Source organism: Plectropomus leopardus, chromosome 19 (genome assembly GCF_008729295.1).
Source record: "Plectropomus leopardus isolate mb chromosome 19, YSFRI_Pleo_2.0, whole genome shotgun sequence".
NCBI classification, from domain to species: domain Eukaryota; kingdom Metazoa; phylum Chordata; class Actinopteri; order Perciformes; family Serranidae; genus Plectropomus; species Plectropomus leopardus.
The window spans coordinates 3,389,341-3,412,471 of NC_056481.1; the positions used below are offsets into that span (position 1 = coordinate 3,389,341).

Genomic DNA, 23,131 nt, shown 5'->3' on the forward strand with positions numbered 1-23,131 from the left:
AACAATTCAGTGTTTGACTTTGTGAATAAGTGAGTCCTCATGTCCAAATTAAAAATCTACTGTTATAAGTGAAATGTCCTCCAAACTTTATTATAGCATTGCTTGTGGAAATGCACATTTCTATGTTTGCACACCCATCTCCACTTTTTGCACACTTATTTGCACTTTTTTTCTTTATTAATGCTCTTTTTAATCTTTTTGTTTGTTTGTTTTTTTTCTTTGTGCATACTGTAAATATCTTTATTATTTTTTTTGTTCGATTTTATTTAACTTTATTTTATAAGTGCCTTCCTTTGTATATATATTTGCATATTTTGCCTTTTTAACAAATATTTTTATTCAGTTGCTGCTCTCCTTTTTGCTGCTGTAACGAAACAATTTCCCTCACTGAATTAATTAAGGATTTCTATTCTATCTATATTATCAGATTACATGTCTTCAAATATCACTTTGTCCTAAGATATGTATTTTTGGAATTTACCCAGACAGCTGTCCTCTATCCAGTAGAGACAGAAAAATGTTTGACCAATGTCTCCTAAAAGCCAAACGCTTTATTGCAAAGTGCTGGAAAAGTGTTAAAATGTCCCTCTTTTGGCCACCGGTTAAAAACATTAACGTCAAGTTACGTCAAGTTAAGAGGCATGAGAAGAGTGAGGTAACGCTGAATATGTCAGTTTACTGTGAGGAATATGTAATGTATAAACCCTGATTGATTTATGTGCTTTTTCATTTCATTTATTTTATTGTACTGCAGTTTTTTTGTTTGTTTTTTTAAAATTACTTATTTTATTAATTAATGGCCTTTTGCATGTCAAATTTGTGTTATTTTTTAAAAATATTTGTTACATTATTATTATTATTATTATTATTATTATTATCATTATATATATGTATGTATATATATATATATATATATTATTTTTTTTTTTTTTTTTAAATTGTATTATGTATATTATTTTTTTTGTCACTGCCATTTATTTATTTCTGGGAAAGTTCCGTTTTGTACATTGTGTTGTGTTATGTTATGTTTAAATGTATAACTGCTTAAAACTAATAAATACATATTTAAAAAAAAAATAATTAAAAAAAATCTATTCCCTCTTGTGTGATCTGCGCTCACCTCCGGGGAAGAACCAGTCGGCGTGCTGGATGATGGGCTCGATGATGCCGACGATCTGCAGAGAAACCGTGGTCATCATCTCTGTGATGTTCCTGCAGCAGACAGACGAGAGACTCTTTTTTAATGTTTGGATCGTAAAGACTTACACTCGGGCGGTGATTAGCACATTTTCATGATTACAGAGCCATTAAAAAAAAGGAGAAAATGAAAACCATTTCGGGAATGTTGGCTATTAAAATACTAATTAAAAGTTGAGAGGGATAAAGAGTTTGTGAGATTTACACAGAGATTTCGACGAGGTGTCCTTCACCCTTTACAAACTGCTTACTCATCACCATCATGAGCGCGCTCTGAGATATAAAAGTCTCCTGCAGATGTGTCGGAGCTCTGCGCCCATCAGCCGTTTGGTTATTAGCACTCTGAACTCAGAGCGGCATCACGAATATCAGCAGCTCAACAAAAAGAGGAAGAGAAACTGAGCTGTGACTCTGCGGAGTCCTGCTTTTTCTAGCTTTACCTACTGCATAAAAAAAATATATATATATATATTTTTTTTTTTCTCACACATGAACATACCTCCAAAGCATCTTGATTGTTTGTAAGATCATATAATGAATATCTGCAGCTTCTAATGTAATAATCATCATAACAACCAATAAATTTCTCACAAATGAAATAATAGCTGCCTCCTACAAACGTAATACAAAATCTCCTGCAAATGTCCAGAAAAGACATCAATATGACGTCCAGAAAAGACATCAATTGATGTCCAGAAAAGACAGCGATGTGACATCCAAAAAGACATCTATATGACATACAGAAGAGACATCTATACCAAATCCAGAAAAGACATCGATGAGACATCCGAACGGCAGCTGCTGTTACATTTGTGGGATTATTACATTAAAAGCTGCAGATATTTGTTACATTTGTGGTTTATTATGTTTGTGAGTGTCACAAGGTCCTTCTCCTCACAGGAAAAGCATTTAACCCTTTGAAACCTGAAAAAATTAGCTTGCTCTCCTTACAAAACATCAAAGGGCGAGGAGCAACTTAAAAAAGAAATGGCCAAAGAATTCAAAAGAAATGAATCAGACGTTACAAGGAAATTACTGGAAAGTAGGGGAAAAAAAAAAATGTAAACAGTTAGTTAATAATTAATTGTTACATAATAAGCAGTAAATTATTGTGATAATGTGTCTCTCTCACCCTTCGTTGTGCATCCACAGCAGGTTCGGTCCGAGCACAATCGCGATGTTTCCAGGTGTCATCTTATTCACGTCCTGATATTCAGTCAGTTTGGAGAGGAATTTGATCAAATACCTGTTAAAACAGATAGAAAAGGTCAGTCAGTTAAAACATTACTTAACATTAAATCCATTTAACTGATCGTAAGCACATTTACCTTCTTCAGGAAGAAGAAAACGTTAAAAGAGTTCAGTGTCTCAGTGCAAGTGCTCTGAATTTTCCGTCATTAGCTTGAAAATCTGACCATTTTTTGGGCTTTTTTTTTTTTATCAGGAACACTTTTTTTTCAAAAATATAAGATTAAACTCTGTTCAAATATAATTTCAGCATCCCAATGATGTGTTCAAGGAAAATCCAGAAATAATTTTTATATATTTATATATATATATATATATATATATATATATATATATATATATAGCATATAGCAGTATCCTGCTATGACAACTAGTGTCATCATGTCCTAAAATCCTGGAAATGTCTTAAAATCTTCGAAACATCTTATATCCTAAAAAACATCCTAAAATCCTTAAAACTTCCTTAAATCTGAGAAATATCCTCAAATCTGAAAAATGTACTAAAATCCTAGAAACACCTTAAAATCCTAGAAAAATCCTAAAATTAGCAATGTCCTAAGAATTGGAGAAACATCGTAAAATCTGAGAAATGTCCTAAAATCAAACAAATGTCCCAGAATTCTAGAAACGTCCTAATACCCTAGAAATATCCTAAAATCTTAAAAACATCCTAAAATCCTAGAAACTTCCTTAAACCTGAGAAATATCCTCAAATCTGAAAAATGTACTAAAATCCTAGAAACATCCTAAAATCCTAGAAAAATCCTAAAATCAGCAACGTCCTAAGAAACGAGAAACATCGTTAAATCTGACAAATGTCCTAAAGTCCTAGAAACCTAAAATCACAGAAATGTCCTAAAATCATACAAATGTCCTAGAATTCTAGAAATGTCCTAAAATCCTAGAAACATCCTAAAATCCAAGAAATGTCCTAAAATCCTAGAAACAACCTAAAATCCTAAAAACACCTTATATCCTAAAAGCATCCTAAAATCCTAGAAACTTCTGTAAACCTGAGAAATATCCTCAAATCTGAAAAATGTACTAAAATCCTAGAAACATCTTAAAATCCTAGAAAAATCCTAAAATCAGCAACGTCCTAAGAATCGGAGAAACATTGTAAAATCTGACAAATGTCCTAAAGTCCCAGAAACATGGTAAAATCTGAGAAAGGCCCGACACTCCCTGGGTCATGCGTGGTGCTGCAGCCCCCCGGCCTCCTCGTGCTGCGTTTCGTGATCCAGCTGTGGTCAGAACAGAGCAGAGTGCTTTCGGAGCTCATTATCACAGCAAACTATCGTCAGTCGGGTTTCCTCGGATACAGAAACGTGCCGGTGCGTTTGTGTGACTCATCCCGAGCCGAACTACAGCTGAATGAATGAACATCAGGCAGCTCATTGCAGCCAGCAGCCATCATCTGGACAGGTCTGACAGGTCTCCTCGGAGGACGACCGGCTAAAAATACGCCCTATTTGTGCGATTCGATGATGACGCTGACAAGTGCTGCAGCATCTCTGCTCTTTCAATTTCTCCCTCGGCCCTTTCTCTCTTCCTCTTCCTCCGTTTTTTTCCTTTTGATCACGAGATAAGCCCTTCAGCAAATATCGTCTACTCGTCTTCATCCAGCAGCAAATACTGCAGCTCCTCAGACATGAGCGCTCTCTTCTCTGCAACATTTCACGCAGAGGTCGGTGGTTTTTGGTTTTTGTTTCCTGGCAGGTGTCAATCACACGAGCTTCACGGAGGCTTAGAGTTTCCATGGTAACAATCAGTGACACCAGCTGACCAGTGGCACCAAACGAAAAAGCCCATTTTATCTATAAAGGTCGACACAGCGGTGAAATGTACCAAAGTACATTTATTTAAGTACTGCACTTAACCCTTTAACACCGGGACCGAAACCACTTTTCTCATGCTGCGTTCAGACACCTTTAATAAACCAGAGAAAATTGGTTTGATTTCTCTCGAAAACGTGAAAAAAGATGATAAGCAACTCAGTAAGAAATTGTATTATGTATATTATGTATTATGAAAGGGGACATAGAAATTAGCTGAAAATTAAACCTGCTGGGGATTATTGAATATTACCAAAAAAGAGAAAAATTCTGAAAACTATGTTATAATATAGTCATATATATATATGTCATAATTATAATTATTATATATTATTATATATAATATTTTCAGGATTTTAAGGTAATTTTTTGTATTTTTTTTAATTTTTATTTTTGATGTTTTTTAGGTAATTTTCTTGTCACTATTGGCCAATTTCTTGGTAATTTTGGGGCCATGTCTTGTCAAGTTGCTCATTCCCTTTTTCCCATTTTTTAAAAAAATCAAGCCAATTTGCTGAGCTTTCAAATGGTTAAGTAGTAGTAGTAGATTTGTAATTTAAAAAAAAAAAAAAAAAAAAGCTAGGGAAAACAATATTTTTTGTTAATTATTATCATGACATATATTTAAAATTAGGTCACAGAATTATTATAATTTTTAAAAGACTTTTTTTCCAGGTCATTTATTGTGTGTTTTTTTTTTTTTAACTTTATTTTCCTTTTTCTTTTTTTATTCAAATACATTTTATGGTCATCAGGGTTCCCACATATATTCATGGACAAAACGTCAAAAGTTTTCCATGACTTTCAAGGACCCATCAAGGTATTTTTCAAACATATCAGATTCAAACTCTATTCAAAAATATTTAATTTTTAATTTAATTTAATTTAATTTAATTTAATTTAATTTAATTTAATTTAATTTAATTTAATTTTCAGGTAATTGTCTATTACTTCTTAATATTTTCTTGCTCATTTTTGGGTCATTTCCTCCTTTGTTCCTCATTTCCTTGTTCCAATGTTTTTGAAAGAAATCAAGCCAATTTGCTCAGGTCTCAAAGGGTTAATCTAACAAGCAGTATATAAAATCACAAAAATCAGCTCCACTTTAACAAGCTGCAACACTGAAAAACATGAATGCATCGATAATTATCATTTGCACTTTAAGTAAGATTTTAAATGTGGGATTTTCACTTGTAACAGAGTATTTTTACACAGTTTTATTGCTACTTTTACCTAAGAAAAAAGATCTGAGTACTTCTTTCACAAGGAAGAACTAAGAGAAAACTCCCCAAAAAACATGACTCATAATTTGGCAGATTGCTCCTACTTAAGATCGTCAAGAACTAGATAGTTTGTGCAAGAGATGAATTAAAAATGTGAAGTCGAACTGAAGATTTTGAGCCGGCTGACTTCCAGCTGGTCCCAGGAGACGAGCACAAAGAGTGAAACATGGAAACAGTGACTCACTTAAAGTTGTTGTTGTTGGCGGGCGGGAGCTTCTCGCAGGCGTTGAGGAGAGCCTGAAGTCTCTTGTCTTGATCTTGAATGCTGCAGAACGACAGGAAAGAAAACAAAAGGTATAACATTTTAACATAAAGTTCAAAACAAAAGCTGATCAATACCAGCAGTGATCTAACAGCAACAATAAGGTGGAGAGGATACAGACTTGGAGGCCTGGATCCAGTCGTTGTACAGCTCGTATGTCATTAGAGGCTCAGGGAGCTCCCGCAGGTACGACTTCAAAGCACCTGGAGAAAATAAAAGTAATGATAATAATAAGACAAATGCATGCAATGCATATTTGTGCTAATAAAAAGCATATATAACTCTAAGCTGAGCAAACTGGTTTGAGTTCTTTCAAAAACACGAGGAGAAAGTAATGAGCAACTTAACGAGACACAGCCCAAAAATGAGCAAAAAATAAAATAAAATAAAAACAAGAAAAAAATAAAAATTTTGAAAAAGTTACAAAAAAAATTATCTGAAATCTGAAATTATACTTTAAAAAAGTAACTATCTTATCAATTTTATTATATTGTTTTCTGTGACATAATTTAACATGAGTTTATTATAATTATAATGTATTTTTTTTTTTAATTATTTGGATATTTTAATAATTTTAGGGTGATTCTCTTATCACCTTTCACAAATTTCCAAATTTCTTGCAGTTTGTGAACATTTATTGCAAAGTTGGTCATTGACTTTTTCCCATTTTTTAAAAAAGAAATCAAACGAATTTGCTCAGATTTCAAAGTGAGAGGCTTCTCAAAGTAGCACAAGAAAACTGATGGTGATCCTGGTTTCAAAGGGTTAATGTGCTCAGTGTGTCTCACGCATGTCTCCAAAGGGGGGGACAGAAAATCGAAATTCTGGGAAAAAAAATAGGGCTTCATTTTCCACAACATGAACCAGCAGACAGAACATGATGAACAGACTCATACATAAACAGACGACAAAACAGAAAATAAAAAAATATTATTATTGTTTTTGTGTGCTCAAATTAAACTACTCTCTGCTTTACAATAATTTCTTTAAAATATAAAGTTTCTGTGAAAAATGTTTTCCATTACACGCTCACAAACATTAACTGCATTCAGACCCTCCTCCTCTGATACGACAAGCACTTCAAAATAAACTAATCTCCACACATGCTTGATCAGAACGAGTGTGGGCGGAGATGTAATTTTCCAGCGCCGAGGAGGAAGGTGACGGCTGACTGGGCTTCTCTCTGACTCGTCTTCCTCCTCCTCTTCCTCTCCGTCTGGTCTGCTGCGTTCATTTCCCCCGGGAGCGCGTGGGAGGATGACAAACAACGGCAGGGCATCCCTGAGAGGGAGACGGCTCGGAGGCTGCTGCCGGAGTGTAACATGACAGTGACTATGTGTGTGTGTGTGTGTGTGTGTGTGTGTGTGTGTGTGTGTGTGTGTGTGTGTGTGTGTGTGTGTGTGTGTGTGTGTGTGTGTCTGTGTGTGTGTGTGTGTGCGCGTGCACGCGTGATGTTTGTGGCTGGTGCTAAATAAACCTATTAAATCTATGAAATATGGCGACCCTTTTAAACCTGGAGCATCATCTTCAGATGCCTTTCACAAGCATTTAACCCTTAATTTAACCCATAAACGAGGAAAAAAATGCAATGAGCAACAACAGAAGAAACACAAAAATAAGTAAACTAAATGAATAAAAACCAATTAATGAATAATCAAACAAAGTAAAGACGAGGGAAGAGGGAAAGTCTTTTAAAATGTATGATAATTTCCTAATTTTAAATACATCATTATGATAATTATACATAGATTTTTTCCTTGGATATTTTCCCTAGGTTTTAAAAAAATAATTTTCTATATACACTAAACGGTGGAATATATATATATATATATATATATATATATATATATATATATTTAATAACTTGGTGTTAAAAGAATATTGTCATTGTTGTTGTTGTTTAGGGTAAATTAACTTGAATGAGTTGTTAAATATTTCTTAATAAGTTGCTCATTGCCTTTTCCCCATGTTTTTGAAAGAAACTACACAATTTTTTGTTTTCATTTTTTTTATATTTCTACATGCAGACTTTATCATTTCTTCTATGTCTTTTGATGTAGAGCACTTGATGCATGTAATTTCTTTCTTGCAAACAAGCTGGGCTGCATTTTGTTGTGTGAATTATTATTATTGATTTGCTCAGGTTGCAAAGGTTTAAATTCTGACAGCAGAGCACGAAAAGTGAGTCTGCTGCAGGTTTCAAAGGGTTAAAGCAGCAGCAAACGCTCCTCTGGTTTTCAGTATCGACAAAGGAAATCCTGCTGCGTCTGACTGATGCTGACGGAGGATGAACTCCTGCACGCTCCCACCTCCTCCATCACGACTAGCGACCGAATGAGATTTGCTGCTGGAGCTAACCCAGTTTAAAATGGGATCATCACGGCCTCGGCTCGGATTCATCTCTCTGCTCGCTCCGGTGAACACAGCTGACTGACTGTGAGCTGATGTTTTTAATAAAGGGACATATTGTTTCTGATGGGTGAAAACATCGTGTCTCCAGAGTTTGTGCTTTTCATTGATGCACTGAGTTAAAAATACAAACAGCTGCAAAATAAATTCAAACATGGGTGGGATACGGCTGGAGTTAACCCTTTAAAACCTACGCAAAGTGGCTTTATTTCTTTTAAAAACACACAGAGAAGGCTATGTAAGGACAGAAGAAATGACCGAAAAAATAGTAAGAAAATACTGAAATGTAACAGACAATTACTTGAAAACAAAATAAAATAAAATAACTCGAAAATATGTAAGAAGTACAAGAAAATTACCTAAAAATTAGTGAAAACAAACAAACAAAAAAGAAAGTTAAAAACAATGACTTGGATTTTTTTTTAAATTATAATAATAATAACAAATAACAACAAAGAAATGACCTGGGGGGAAATATATATTTATAAAATTATATAGAACAATTATATTAGAACAACAATAACAACTTTTAAAAAATATCATAATTTTACAACATCATTTTGAATATGTAATTATGATTATAAATGTAGTTTTTTCCTTGCTTTTTAGTTTTTTTCCCTTGACATTTTTCCTTAGATTTTTCAAAATAATTCTTTAAATAAACTAATTTTGTGTAATTTGTGGAACATTTCCTATCACATTGCTCATTGCCTTTTTTTCCCATGTTTTTGAAAAAAAATCAAATAAATTTGAAGGGCTTAAAAGGGTTAAATACTTGTGAAAACAGCACAAGAATAATGACGTTGCTACAGGTTATACCAGGTTTTGACTTAGAGATGTGTCCCAAATCACAAATTCAAAATGTGTTGTTTTCAAGCTTAAAATATTTCCCATAGCTTCTGAAAAGTTGTTATTTTGGAGATACAAAGTTTTGATCTGACAGCAGTTAGCGAGCACCTTCCTCACGAAAGGAAAAGATCAATAACATCATCCTAACAGCCTGAAAGCTTTTCTGTCTTTTGTAGTCTGTTCTGATTTAAAAGCAGCAGAAGAAAAAATCCGTCTGCCTCTAATCCCAGTTATATTAGGAATTTATCACCAGACGTTTTTGTGATGCTTTATTGAACATCGCAAACAAAAACGGACAAAAACATTTTTGTTATTTTGCTGTTACCTCTCTTGAAGCATCTGGAGAAGCGAACTGAATCCTAAACAAGTCTTAATGTAATCCTTTAACTCTCATGTGTGGCCCTCACATAAGACTTTCAAATTAACCTTTAGCAGGAAACTCACCGACGACAGCTGCAGAATCGGTAATGTGTGCAGGAGAAATAAACACAAACATAATATTGGGGATGTGTTTGATGCACGGGAGCAGCGGATCATTTAGCAGCTTAATTATGATGTTTGTGAGGAAGTGAAGGCGGCAGACGGACGGCTCGGTAACACATGGACGTGAGAGGGAGCGTGCCAGAAATGTACAGAAATTAAGAATCCTAACGAGCAACGGGTGCCAAACTCATAAATCTGCTCCTGTAAGGCGAGCTTCCCATTTCGGACGACCGTAATCAGCCAGGCTCAGTTTGTATTCAAAGCTTTTTTGTAAACAAGCTCAATTTTGTGCCTTTTTATGCACTATGGCAGTGATACTCAAATCATGGCCCGCGGGCCAAATCTGGCCCCCCATAGGGTGCCGGTGATTTACACTGGGAATTAATTTTATACTTATATATGTATACATATAAGGTGCCAGAGTGCAACAAAATAGAGCTTGTTGATCAAAAAAGTGCCAGTGGAGGATCCTCCACACCCTCTGACAGATGTCCTGGTTAAGACCCTAAAATCCTAGAAATCTCCGAAAATCCTAGCAACGTCCTAAAGTCTGACAAATGTCCAAAAATCCCAGAAATGTCCTTAAGTCCTAGAAATGTTCTAAAATTCTAGAGATGTCCTAAAATCCTAGAAATGTCCTCAGATGCTGGAAATGTCCACAAATCCTAGAAATGTCCTAAATCTGAGAATTGTCCTATAAACCTTGGATTGTCCTAAAATCCTAGAAAAATAAAAGCCTGAAATTCTAGAAACGTCCAAAAGTCAGAGAAATCCTTAAATCCTAAAAACGTCCTAAAATTCTGGAAATGTCCTAAAATCCTAGAAACATCCCAAATCCTAAAAACATAGAAATGTCCAAATGTCACATGTTTCTAGGACTTCTAGGATTGCGTATTCCTGCTTTAGTAGCAATAACTGCTTTAAGTGAGAATTTTTCGGGCTAAAGACGCCTGTGTTTGGGGTTGCTGGGGCAGAGGGAACATTTGGGGTGGCGTTGCCTTGGGGGGAGGGGCTTATAGAAAAACAGCTCACCTGCGATGGCGTGAGGGTCTGCAGAGTACTCCTGAACGTCCAACACGCCGCAGTCCAAAGACGCTTTCAGCTTCTTCAGTTTGGAGGCCGACGGAGCGACTCTGAATAAACCCTGAAACAAAAAAACGAGTTTAAACTTTCACTCCCACAGTGAAATCTTTAACCCTTTGAGACCTGGATTGGCATCCAGGTTTAAAGGCTTTTCACACGTATACACAAGTAAAACACTTCTTAACCTCACTGCATTTATTTGACAAATATACTTTCAAATAAAGATTTTTCATAGAAAGCATGTTATCAGTTTAGGAAACGTGTACATACTGTACTATTATCATACTGTTGAATTAGCTCCACCCCGACCAGCTGCAGGATTATACTGCGGACACCTCAACGCATTAATGAAAATAATGCAATCATATAATGTAATAGCTACAGTTTATAATCTTACAGTCTGAAAAGGGCAATTCTGCATGAGGCTGAGTACTTCTACTTTTCATACATTACAAAGTACACTGTGCTGATAATACTTCTTTACTTTAGGATGCAGGACTTTTAATCTTAAGAGAATATTTTAGTTCATTTATGTACTTATTTACCTACTTCACACGATAATTTTAAATCATTTTAAATAATCTTTTTATCTTTGCACCTCTCGTCTGCACTTTTGCTATTTTTTATGGTGATTTTTATTTGAAAATCCTAACTTTTTTACTGTAAATCTGTATCCTTAATGTTTTTATATTTCACTGCTCTGTAAAGCCCTTTGAATTACCCTGTTGTATGAAATGTGTTACACAAATAAAGCTGCCTACTTTTTATGTAAAAAAACAGCACATAAATCACATCACATGTATATTTTACACAAATATTCACACAGGTATTTCTAGGTATTTCTAAAGAAGGGTTTATACATATTATATTTGCAAAACATTTTGGACATTAAACGTGACTCTTAGTGAACAAACCGCTGATTCAGCAGCCGTTCTGGTTACAAAAGGGTGAATTTGTGTTTCAAGAACCAATATTTTTTTTCAGCTGCCTCATAAAACTTTAAGTTTCAACACCAAGAATTCATTTGTCAGCTTTAGATTAAATTAAACAAATGTGTTTCTGCACCACATCCCAAAACATTATCCATAATGTTCAGCAAACATCACATTAGGTCTAATTACTGCAGAATGCTAATTAAGTTATTCGTAATGATATATTTGTTTTTTTATTTAATCTCATGAAAAGATTTGTTTATGGGAAAAATTCACTGTATCTTCAATAAATCTCCATTAAACAACTGTTACATCCTGAGTAATTAAAGCTGCACAGCTCACCGGCCTGATAACATTATAACATTTATTACCATCACACATTAATTCAACAGTCGAGTAGATTTCCCCTCACTGACTTTATCTCTGTGGTAACTTTTGCAACATTCCTCTCCGTTAAATGTGTTTACTCTGTGTGTGTGTGTGTGTGTGTGTGTGTGTGTGTGTTTGTGTGTGTGTGTGTGATGTTAGAGACAGGTGCAGTGTGTGTCTGTTGTGCAGTCTGACCTCCTCCTGCATGCCGCACTCCAGCAGCATGGTGACACAGGCCTCGATGGGGAAGGCAATATCTCTCCCGCTGAGCGCTAAGTGCTCCTCTAATGGTTTCCCGTAGCACGGCTTCTCCACCCAGGTCTCTGTCAAACACACACACACACACACACACACACACACACACACACACACACACACACACACACGTTTAGCATCTGTAGCCGCCCCTGTATTCTGTGCATGTTTTTGTACAGAGGCGGCTACAGATGCTAAACGTGTTTTTGCAGTATGCATAAAGTTGCCAAAACAAACAGGAAATATATTTTCTGAGAAATCTTAAAAGCCCCAAAAGCACATTTAGAACAACAGTGGTTCTTAAAAATTAGAGATTTTGTGCTTTTTGTTTTCACTGGCAGGGAGTTTATTGAAAAAAAATGCGATATTATATATATCTACAGTCCAATCAGTGTGTGTGTACATATATAATCAGATTTAAATAAATAGAAATTAATGGCATTTTTTTAAATTAATAGATGCCTGCATTTAATTAACTTTAATTAACATCAGTTATAGAAATTATTTAATATTAAATTATTAAATTATTTATTTTATTTAATTATTTAATATAAATACATATATTTAGTGTGTGTGTGTGTGTGTGTGTGTGTATAAGTAATATATAGTATAAATGTGCATAATGATGCTTGCTTAAACTTGCCTCTTGTTTATTTACCTTTGTATTAATACCCCTTTTAATTTTCTGATTTATTAATTAATTCTAAAATTAATTTTTATTCAGTTTAAATTTATTTTAAAATGCATTTCTTAATTTTTTTATTCATCCACTTATGAATGTGTGCATCTGCCTAAATTAGCTTTTTATTTCCTTACCTTTGTCTTAATTCCCCTATTTATATTCTTTATTCTTAAGTTTTCTTTTTTTGTAAATTTTTGCTGAAGAAGAAACTGGCTGACGTTATATATACGTAAACTCTCAGTATGTGCAACTTTCACATATATTGATCATATATGTGATTGCAAACTGCAAACTGTTCATAATCACACACAAACTAACAGACATGGACACCACAGCAGAGCCTGAACTTTAAGACAGAGGATTCAAAGAGTCAGAAAACAGACGTCATCGTGAGTGTGTTGTTTTCGGACTCACCCTGATGAGCTTTGATCTGAGGCAGCACACTCTGAAGCAGCTCTAATGACTTCCTGTGGTACTCCGCCTGGACTTCTATCAGCTGCACACAAAGCAGAGATCAGAGAGTGTGTGATGGACGAGCAGAATATGGTTTTGTTTCTGCGCTGAAGCCACAAGTCGCCACAGTCAGACGGTGCACTTACTGTCTGGAAGTAGCTTGCATAGTCAATTTCTTTGGCCACAAAACTGTACATGTCTGCTGATAACTGATCCTGGGGAAGACAAAGGAAAACAGACTTTAAAAACAACAAAATACATGATAATAGAAACATAAAATCTGTTAAGCAGACCTTTGAAAGCATATGAAGGTGTAATTAATTACACTGATGATGGCTGCAGGCTCTTAGACTGTGCACGCCTGAGTCTGCGTTAATGTTATTAGTTACACCTGTGAGTTTCCTGCTTTGAAGCCAGAATGTCAGAATAACTTTTGCAAATCACAGCATTTTCTTTTCAAAAGTAAATGTAAAGCAGGGTTGTAAAGTCTGAGGCTACTTGTGAAAATACTTATATTTTGCATTTGTTTCAAATTAAGTAATATTATTATTTATTTTTATTATTTTTTTCTTTTTACTTTTCATTTACTGTTAGCAGTTGCATATTTTAGTATGCATCTTTTAGCTGCAGTAAGCAAGCAAACCTTTAACTATAAAGCATGCCAAACGAGTATATTAACAGTGATAACAATGTTAATTTAGAAAAAGAGTAACCAAATTTATGACATAAATGCATAAATATGGCAGGTAATAGTCAATGTTTGGTCAATGGTAAAAAATGTTTTTTAATAATTTGCGCATTAAATATCAATTTTTACATCACATGTAAAGTCTAATATGGTGTTAATTTTAACTGCTGTCCCTTTAGAGTGACCAGATTAAATTTAAAAATATATAAAAATATAATTAATAAAACACCATATAAAAACTACAATTGAAATGCAAAAAAAACATGCCGAACTGAACCAAACCGAATCAAACTGTTGGTGGAAACACCTCTAACTGCGTGTCTCCTGTTTGCAGCTGAGCAGGTAGTGTGCAGTGGGTTTATCGGATCTTTTTCTGCGATAAAAGCTGCCTGCTGCAGCTACAAATGCTGAGCCAAAATCTATGCCATATGCATGAAGACAGCCAAAAGTACTTAAAATAATGAAGAATGAAAAGTGCGTAAAATGCTCAAACAGCCCCTGAGGGTTAATGTGATGACTGACTCGACAGATCTCCATGCGGTTGGCTGCCTCCTCCATCTCTTCCCTGAGGTGGTCGGCCTTGGCTCCTGTTGGCTGCAGGTTGCTGGACAGTCCCGAAGACTTGCTGGACTGATAATACCTGAAAACAAAAAAAAAAAAAAAAAAATGCTTTATCAGTCCTCCAAGTACTGAATGAGGAAGTACTTTAGTAACAGTACAAATAACACACTATGAAAACATCCCACTACAAGTAAAAGTCCTGCATTCAAAGCTGTTTCAGGAAAAATGTCATTTAACCGTCGTGTTATGTTGCAGGTCAATTTGACCCATTTTAGAATTTGAGAATCTCTGTCGAGTGTTTTAGTTAAAGTGTTTCTTCGACTGGACTTATTGGTGTAATCAATGTCGGACATGTCCACGCGCTGGAGCGGGCTGTCAGACATGTCCCAGCTGGAGTGGGCTATTGGGCATGTCTGCGCTCTGGAGCCATTTTGCCACGCCAATTTCCATTTTTTTTCACCAGGCTGGACAACCATACCACTTTTCATGAGTTTTTGGGGATGTTTAGGCCTCCAAAATGTGATTCATCAGAGAAAAAAAATCCCAACTCCTTGCATTCCAAGAGGGTCCTCGCTCACGGTTTGTCCTCGGGCCTTAAAAAACTGCCAAGATCTGTGAGAGGTGAATAACACCATTGCACGTTATACTGATTAAATTGTTTGTAATTGTGTTAATAATAAGGTTCAAACTATGTTAATTTGGATTTTTTGGTTTCCGACAGCTTTTGGATGATTAAACATAAACGCGCTGTAATGATGAAAGAAAATAACTGGTGGGTTAAAGTATAAAAAGTAAATGGTCCTTGTGTAGTAAAATGTTCCCTGTCGTTGTTTTACATCTTCAGCAGCTCAAGACTTTTGTTCCTGAGAGCGATAATCATCGACAACAGAATCTGACAGCTTCTCTGACAACATGACTCACTGCAAACAAAAACAAAACAGCTCGAGACTTCGGATAACTCTCCACTATATATGTTTCCCCAGTCTTTCAACATAAGCTGTTTTCTCCTCTAATTCAAAGTCTCCTCTCCGCTCTCTGACTGTCTGACTCTCTGTCTGAGTCTCTGGGTGGAGATAATATGTCGCGCTGCCAGAGGAGCTCAGCTCACAGCAGCATGATGGGAAAAACTGTCTCAGATTTGGGTCACAAAAAAAAAAGCGGAGTGACTGACTGGACTGCAGAGAAGAAAATCACATTTCTGTCCGTGTCACTGCTCAGAGTGGCACTGAGACGACGGTGAATCAGCACAAACAAAGTGTGGCGATGGCATGTTTCAGGGATCCGGAAAAACGGCTTCTGATTGGACGAGAGAGAAATCCGCGCTGACGTGATGATTCCAACGATTCAGAGTCACTAAGAGGTTTTCACACCTGAAATCTAAAGTTTACAAACACCAACCTTTTCAACAATGAAAGACGATGAAAGTTTGAGCCATAACACACTCTTTCATCAAGAATTAGCTGCGTTATTTACTTAACCCTTTAAAACCTGAGCAAATTAATTTTTTTTTCAAAACATGGGAAAAAAGCAATGAAAAATGAATAAATGACCCAAAAAATAACAAGTTAAGTTAACAAGTTAACAAAAACAACAATAAAGAAATGACCTGGACATTTTTTTTTAAAAAAAGATGCTAATTTTATTACAGAATTTTAAATTTGAAACTAAAATAATCATAACTGTCGGTTTTCCCTAGCTTTTTAATTATTTAACTAAAATTAGTAAAAAAAACACAAAACTAAATGGATGTTACCTAGAAAAAGTGTCAAAAAATTATAATAATTCTGTGACATAAATGTAAATATGTAATTATTATTATTATATATTTATATATATATATAGATTTTCTCCCTTGACAGTTTCCCTAGCTTTTACATTGTGGACGTTTGTGTTAAATTTGAGAAAACAACCTAAAGGTGCTCTCGAGATATTGTGTTCACGAGACAGATGAGGTGACAATGACCTTGACCTTTAACACAAAAATCAAATCAGTTCATCATTAGGTCCATGTGGATGTTTGTGCCAAAGTTGAAGAAATTCCCTCTTGGTGCTTGTGAGATTTCATGAGAATGATACAGAAGCATGTCAGAGTGACTTTGACCTTTGAACTATGACCACCAAAATGTAAACATCCCTAGGTCAAAGTGGATGTTTGTGCCAAATGGAAAGGATGTTGCGTTACAAGGCTGCGGACAGGGCCACAGTCAGCTCAGCCTTTGAACATTAAAAATTCATTAAATCATTGTTGAATATAAATGGACGTTTGTGACAAATTTTTTAAAAAATCCATCCACATGTTGCTGAGATATCATGTTTACAAGAATGACACAAATACAAGGTCACAGGGACACTGACCTTTGACAACCAAAATTTGACCAGTATACTGTTAAACCTAAGTGAATGTTTGTGCCAAATTTAAAATTCCCTCCTTGAGATAACACCTTCATGAGTTTGGAGCTGACTGGTGGACAACTCGAAAACTTAACGCCTCCAGCCACAGCTATTTCTGTTGCGGAGGGACAAAAATTACTCTCTGGGGACATAATCTGTTTATAATTTCTTATTACTATTGTCAATAAATCCAAAAACTGATACTGAATCGATTCGACTAACGAGTATTGTCTATATAAAGCCTAACATCACCATCCTTATCCTTTAAAAAAAAAAAAAACACTGAAAAACTGGCAGAAAGCAAAGTTTTCACACTCCAGACACTTTGGTTACAACTTGACTGCATGCAATCAAATCCCAGCGACATTCAGTGGGAAGCGTCGCCACCAGTCCGCTCACAGGGGATGAAGTTTCTCACCTCACAGCCAAGTTTCTCTCTCACACAGACTCACCGTGTGCGCGCCGAGTCCATGTCCAAAACCAGCTTCGCTAAATGTTTCCTTTGTTTCTGGATATTTGGGATTTCCACCTGAGAGGACGGAGCAGAGAGTTTGCTGTTTGCTGGCGTGAAAAAAGGGAACAGACTCAGTATTGTCACGCTTTGCACCTGTTGTAGGAAAACTCTGTTTCTCATGAAGATTAGTTTACTGGCTAATTCACAGAGTAATCATGTACAGTTCGTCCTGTTTCAGAACATAAAAGATGCTTTTAAACAGAGAAATTACAGCGAATGATTGTCTGAGAAGTTTCACAGATTATTACGAGACTCTAATCAACTATTCTTCTCTCTTTTACCTTAATGTCTTAAGTAGCGGGTTAACAGATTATCGGCTTGGCTGATTATCAGGGACGATATTTGGCATTTTGGCTTTTTATTTTAATGATCAGCAATAAAATTACTAAATTAAAAATGAAAAAAGTGTCAGCATGGTAGGAATTTTTACTTTGTAAAACCTCAGGGAGATATTTTTATTTATTCATTTTTTAATTTAAATTTCACTTGACTTTGTAAAAGAAGTTGCTGGGAACTTGCTGAATTTGATGTTGAAGGTTTTAGTTTTGATTAAACATTTGCTCAAGAAATTTAAAAAAAGCTTTTGTGTCGCTGCTGTATTCCAAACTCTAAATATTGACAGAAAGATTTTAATTTTGATTGTAAAGGCATATCAGTCCCAAATATCTCTTATTGGTCTCTATAACTACTAATAATGAGTATCAGCCCTGAAAAGCTGCAGTCGGGGGTCCCCCTCAATATTTTTTTTGAAAAATAAATACAAAATCTTGAATTACAAAAAACAGTCTGGCGTCTTTTTCTGATCAGCGTTATAGTTTGTTTGTTAAATGCCACCGTCCATCACTGAGCGTTGTGTCTGTACCTCTGCGAGGTCGTATAGCGGCTCGACGACGTCCCTCTCGATGGTGAGCTCGAACAGGATGAGCTCGTGAGCGAGTTTGTCCTGCGTCTCGCCGCAGAGCTTCAGCATCTTCCTGCGGCAGACAACAGGACCAAGAAACATCAGCGAGCAGTCGGGATGACGATCAAACACGATCAGAAGCATTCAAAATGTGAAATGTAGGTCTTTTCTCAATAATACAATGATTTCTTTTTCTGAGTTGCTGATATTTATGTACTTTCTCTCAAAAGTCTGAAATAAACAGCAGTGATGTCTATACATGAGGTGTACGAATTGATGCAGGAAGGTGATGTAACACAATGAAACGCGGCAGTGGTGGGCGTAAACAGACAGAAATACAGCTTCACATCAACATGTGCAAATAACACGATAACATTTTGCTTTCCTGCATTTTTTCTTTCAGTTATCTGAAATAAAAACATGAAAACATGGTTTCATCTGCACGTGTTTTTGTGTTTGCAAAGGACTTTAAAAATGTTACATATTTGGCAATGTTACAACTTGGCAAAAAAAATGATAAAAGTTGATGAGACAGCAACCTGGAAATTAGCTTAGAGGGATGACAGGAGGGTTGATAAATATTATTTAAAAAAATAAGAAAATTTTACAGAAAACTTATAATTTATGTTTTAAACATTAACAGTACATTACAAAACAAATTTTTCTTTTTTTGGGGGGGGGGGGGTATTTTCAGATAATTGGTGATTTTGTTTTTGTTTTTTTTACCAATTCCATGACTTTGTAGGCCTGGAACGTGTGACTGTGGAATGACTTTTCCAGGTTTTCCATGACCCTGAGCAGAGGATAATGTTTGTCCTCATCTGACTGCATTTCTTAACATGAATGAATAAATAAATAAAATGCTGCCAGTGATTACAGATAATTAGTGATCCCTTAAATGACTGTGTGTGTGTGTGTGTGTGTGTGTGTGTGTGTGTGTGTGTGTGTGTGTGTGTGTGTGTGACTTTAAGTACTCACCCGAGTAGAGACTCGTCGCCGAGCACAGCCGCCCCCTCCACCATACATTGTGCTAATGTTGTTAGTGGAAGCTTCTTCTGCACACAAACACACAAACAATCGATGAATCAGCCGGTCGGCTCGATGTGTCATTCAGCGGTGGAAAAACAAATTAAATGAGTCACACACAAACTGAAACACACATATAAATACAAACAGACGTGTTGCAGCTCACACACAGACACAAACCTGAAGGAAAATCGGTCCTTTTGTTCTCTCTGACTGTTTGATATGATGAGTTTGTTTGCTGCTAATTGTGATGAAGGAGATATTTTGTAATTAAGCACCTGCTTTTTTCAAATGTAATTAGGCTTGTCGTTCACACTTTTACTCTACCAGCATCATCTGCTCCTACTACTCACTACCCCTAACACTTCCCAGTTATTATTATTATTATTATTGCATTAATATTCAGGGTTCATACACATTTTACCAGAAAACGTCCATGACTTTTCCATTAATTTACAGCAAAATTTCAATACCATACATTCTCATCTCGTATTTTTTGGCTATTTTTAAAGACAAAAGTTTAGGGCGAATTTAAAATAAAAAATGCCTTCCAAATGGGTTTAGAAGGCATGTTTACTTTTTTTACTTTTCTGCCATATTTTTTTCTTTCTTTAAATTTTTTTTAGCAATTTTGAAAGAAAAAAGCTGATATGCTGATTTTATATATATAATTGCTGATATAAATATAATATGCTGATATATGTATATAATTGATTTTAAAGGAAAAATTGTGTGAGTTGTGAGAGTTTTCATCTTTCTTTTTCTTTATAACATTTATTTCACCAAAAATCACACCATTTATCTCAGTCAGTAAATTATTATTGGATTCTCAATTTCGGACAGTCTTTGAACACATCACGCCGTTATACAAGTTTGTGAAACCAAATTCCATAACTTTATCAAAAAATTTTCACGGTATTTTTTTCATATTCCAAAACTTTTACAAGCCTGGAAATTGTCATTTGCAAATTCCATGACTTTTCCAGGTTTTGTCATGACTCTATGAACCCTGAATAATATATTTTGTTGGTTTTCTTCTCACCGAGGGTGACCTGACAGACTTCTTGTCCACGTCCACGCCCTGCTGGCCCTGCAGACAGGCGGTCAGCTTCTTGTGTGTGCTGTGAGAAACCTGCTTGACCAGCTCCAGACGTTTCTCCACCTGGAACATAAAAAGATAATGCACCGATTATGTCAGTTTCCAAACGTCCCCATCGGCAGCTACACACATGCAGACACTCACAGCCTTGAGTTAGAATTAATTCTGGCATCAAAACAAGCTTCTTCTCAGCTGGGGACACTTCTATGACACCATTACCTGTCTCACTTAAATGCCTCTCATTTCATTATTAAACCAACTCAGTGGAACCGATGTCGCCGCCACTGAGGGCGGCATTAATCAGATCAATTACAGCGCTGCACCCCGAGTCAATCGGCGGGGACGCTCATTCTTTTGTCTCGAAAAGAGCTTCAATTTCAGCGCTCGTTAACGTCTCCTGAAGGCAGCTCAGAAATCCATTTGAAAAAGTCATTTCATGCACACTGAATACTTTACACTGATGATGATTTTTTTTTCCCATGAGAGGCCGCAAACACCACTCAGCACACACACAGAAACACACACACTTGATTGATTAGTACCTGTAGTAGGTCTTCACTTAATACTTCTGTTTTTTCAGCCCTGGAAGAGAAGAGAAAAAGAAAAAAGGAGGCTGTTAGGCTGCAGGGAGAACAGCTAAATTACATAACTTAGAAGTGAGCAACAAACACACACAGTACTCGATCAATGTAATTACATCATTTGCTGAATTTCTGAGCACATAATGAAAAATATATTACAGTTGCAACCTGGAGCTAAAAGAGGAAGGTTTATATTTCAACTGTTTCAAGCAGCTCAAGCCACAGATGGAGTACTGAAGGGGCCGACCGAGCGCAGACACAAGCACCCAAAGACAAGACACACAAAACCAAAATTTGTGTTAAAGACACACAAGACAACCAGAAGAGACAAAAAAATCCCTAAAAGAGACACGAAACATCTTTAAAAAAAAAAACAGATTATTTTGGAGAAATAGGACGACTAAGAAGAGACAGAAACCAACCTCAAAGACACACAAAACGACCAAAAAAGGAGAAAAAATGCCTCAAAAAACAACAAGAAAAACAAAAAAATGCCCTCAAAGAGACACAAAACATCCAAAAAAAGACACAAAATTATTTCAGAGAAATAAGATGACCGAGAAAACACACAAAATAGCCTTAAAGACACACAAAATAATCAACAAGAAAGAGGAAAAAAATGCTTTAAAGAGACACAAAACATCCAAAAGAAACAAAATAACCACAAAGACAAAAAATCAACAAACAACCAAGAAAAGACACAAAACCTCAAAAAGATGCTTAATAACTAATTGTCTCATGACGGAGGAACTGCAAAGGGCTGGTGGAGATGAGATATTCCTCTGTTCCTAACTCATGGTAACAATGTGCAAACACAAATGTTATAAAAGTTAAACGCCTTAGCGGTCAACACTACACAGTCTGCATACGCCCAAGATTTAAGATTCAGATTAAGGTTAAATCCACCCCATGAAAGATAATCCCACTCTACACTGTGGTGCAGAACAATGATAACTGTCAGCTGATAATATAATAACTGCCACGTAATGTAATTACTTGCTTAAATATGATGAAGCTGTTACTTCTAATTAGATAAAAATACAGGGAAGCTTGTTGATTGATTTCCACACAATGTAATTAAATAATTATGATGAAACAAGAGTCTAAAGTCATGCTGGCGGCTCTGTTAGGCTGCACTTAGACTGTGTAAAATAATGCATCATAGATACAGTGGAGCTTTGAGCCAAAATGCTAATATCAGCATGCTAATATGCTACATATATGATACACACACAATACATGTTAGTGGACATATTCACTTTTTGTTTTGGTCTTCTTTTTGGATTTGTTGACGATAACAAAAATATAAAACTTATCCTTTAACAATCTGCTGTGTAATAATATCTTGCCCACTCCAGCTTTTAAAGAGACATTTTTGTTCCATTTTTTCTGAGTTATTAGATCATCAGTCCCTTCAGGCCACACACAACACGATATCGACTACGAGTCAGACCTTAAAGCCAGAAAACAGAGAGCGAGGTGAGAAAACAACGATGGAGATCGACAGTTCGACCTGAATCAATGCAGACGTTACAACATGCAAGGCTTCGGGGAGCTAAAGGTTAATAATGAAGTACAAGACGTTCTCTGGAGGAAACTGTTGCCTGCAGCGTTGTGGCATTTGGAGAACAAATACAGCAAATACAGCGATGATGTGACAGCGGGCAGAACATCAAGATACAAAAGGCAAACTCTACAAGAAAAGAGAAATGAGTCGTCTGATTCAGTGCACTTTATCAAGTCTTCTGTTTCAGTACAGGCCTTTTTTTTTTAAATATCTTTATCAACTTCGGCTAATTTCATTAATAATTTCAAATATTTACAGAAGAAAAACTATAATAAATATAGAAAATTCCCTCAGGACATTAAACAAGGAGATTCAGAGGAAAAAACAAAATAAAACAAAACAAAATAAAATAAAATAAAATAAAATATGTAGAGGGAAAGAAATACCTAGATTGTATGACTATAAGGCAACCAGCAAAGTAGAGAAAGCCATGCCAAGCCATTTTTGCAATGAGCCAGATGGG

General features: G+C 35.7%; 1 protein-coding gene across 1 annotated transcript in view; it reads right to left on the reverse strand.

Moving 5' to 3' along the window:
* LOC121958923 (rho GTPase-activating protein 44-like) overlaps positions 1-23,131 on the reverse strand; it is an 83,310-nt gene that overhangs the window by 12,937 nt on the left and 47,242 nt on the right. The window contains 14 exon segments of the mRNA XM_042508106.1: positions 1,121-1,212; positions 2,330-2,443; positions 5,748-5,828; positions 5,947-6,028; positions 10,599-10,710; positions 12,146-12,273; positions 13,302-13,383; positions 13,487-13,555; positions 14,551-14,668; positions 17,433-17,509; positions 18,357-18,468; positions 19,374-19,450; positions 20,464-20,583; positions 21,063-21,102. Coding sequence (XP_042364040.1) covers positions 1,121-1,212; positions 2,330-2,443; positions 5,748-5,828; positions 5,947-6,028; positions 10,599-10,710; positions 12,146-12,273; positions 13,302-13,383; positions 13,487-13,555; positions 14,551-14,668; positions 17,433-17,509; positions 18,357-18,468; positions 19,374-19,450; positions 20,464-20,583; positions 21,063-21,102 — 1,304 coding nt within the window.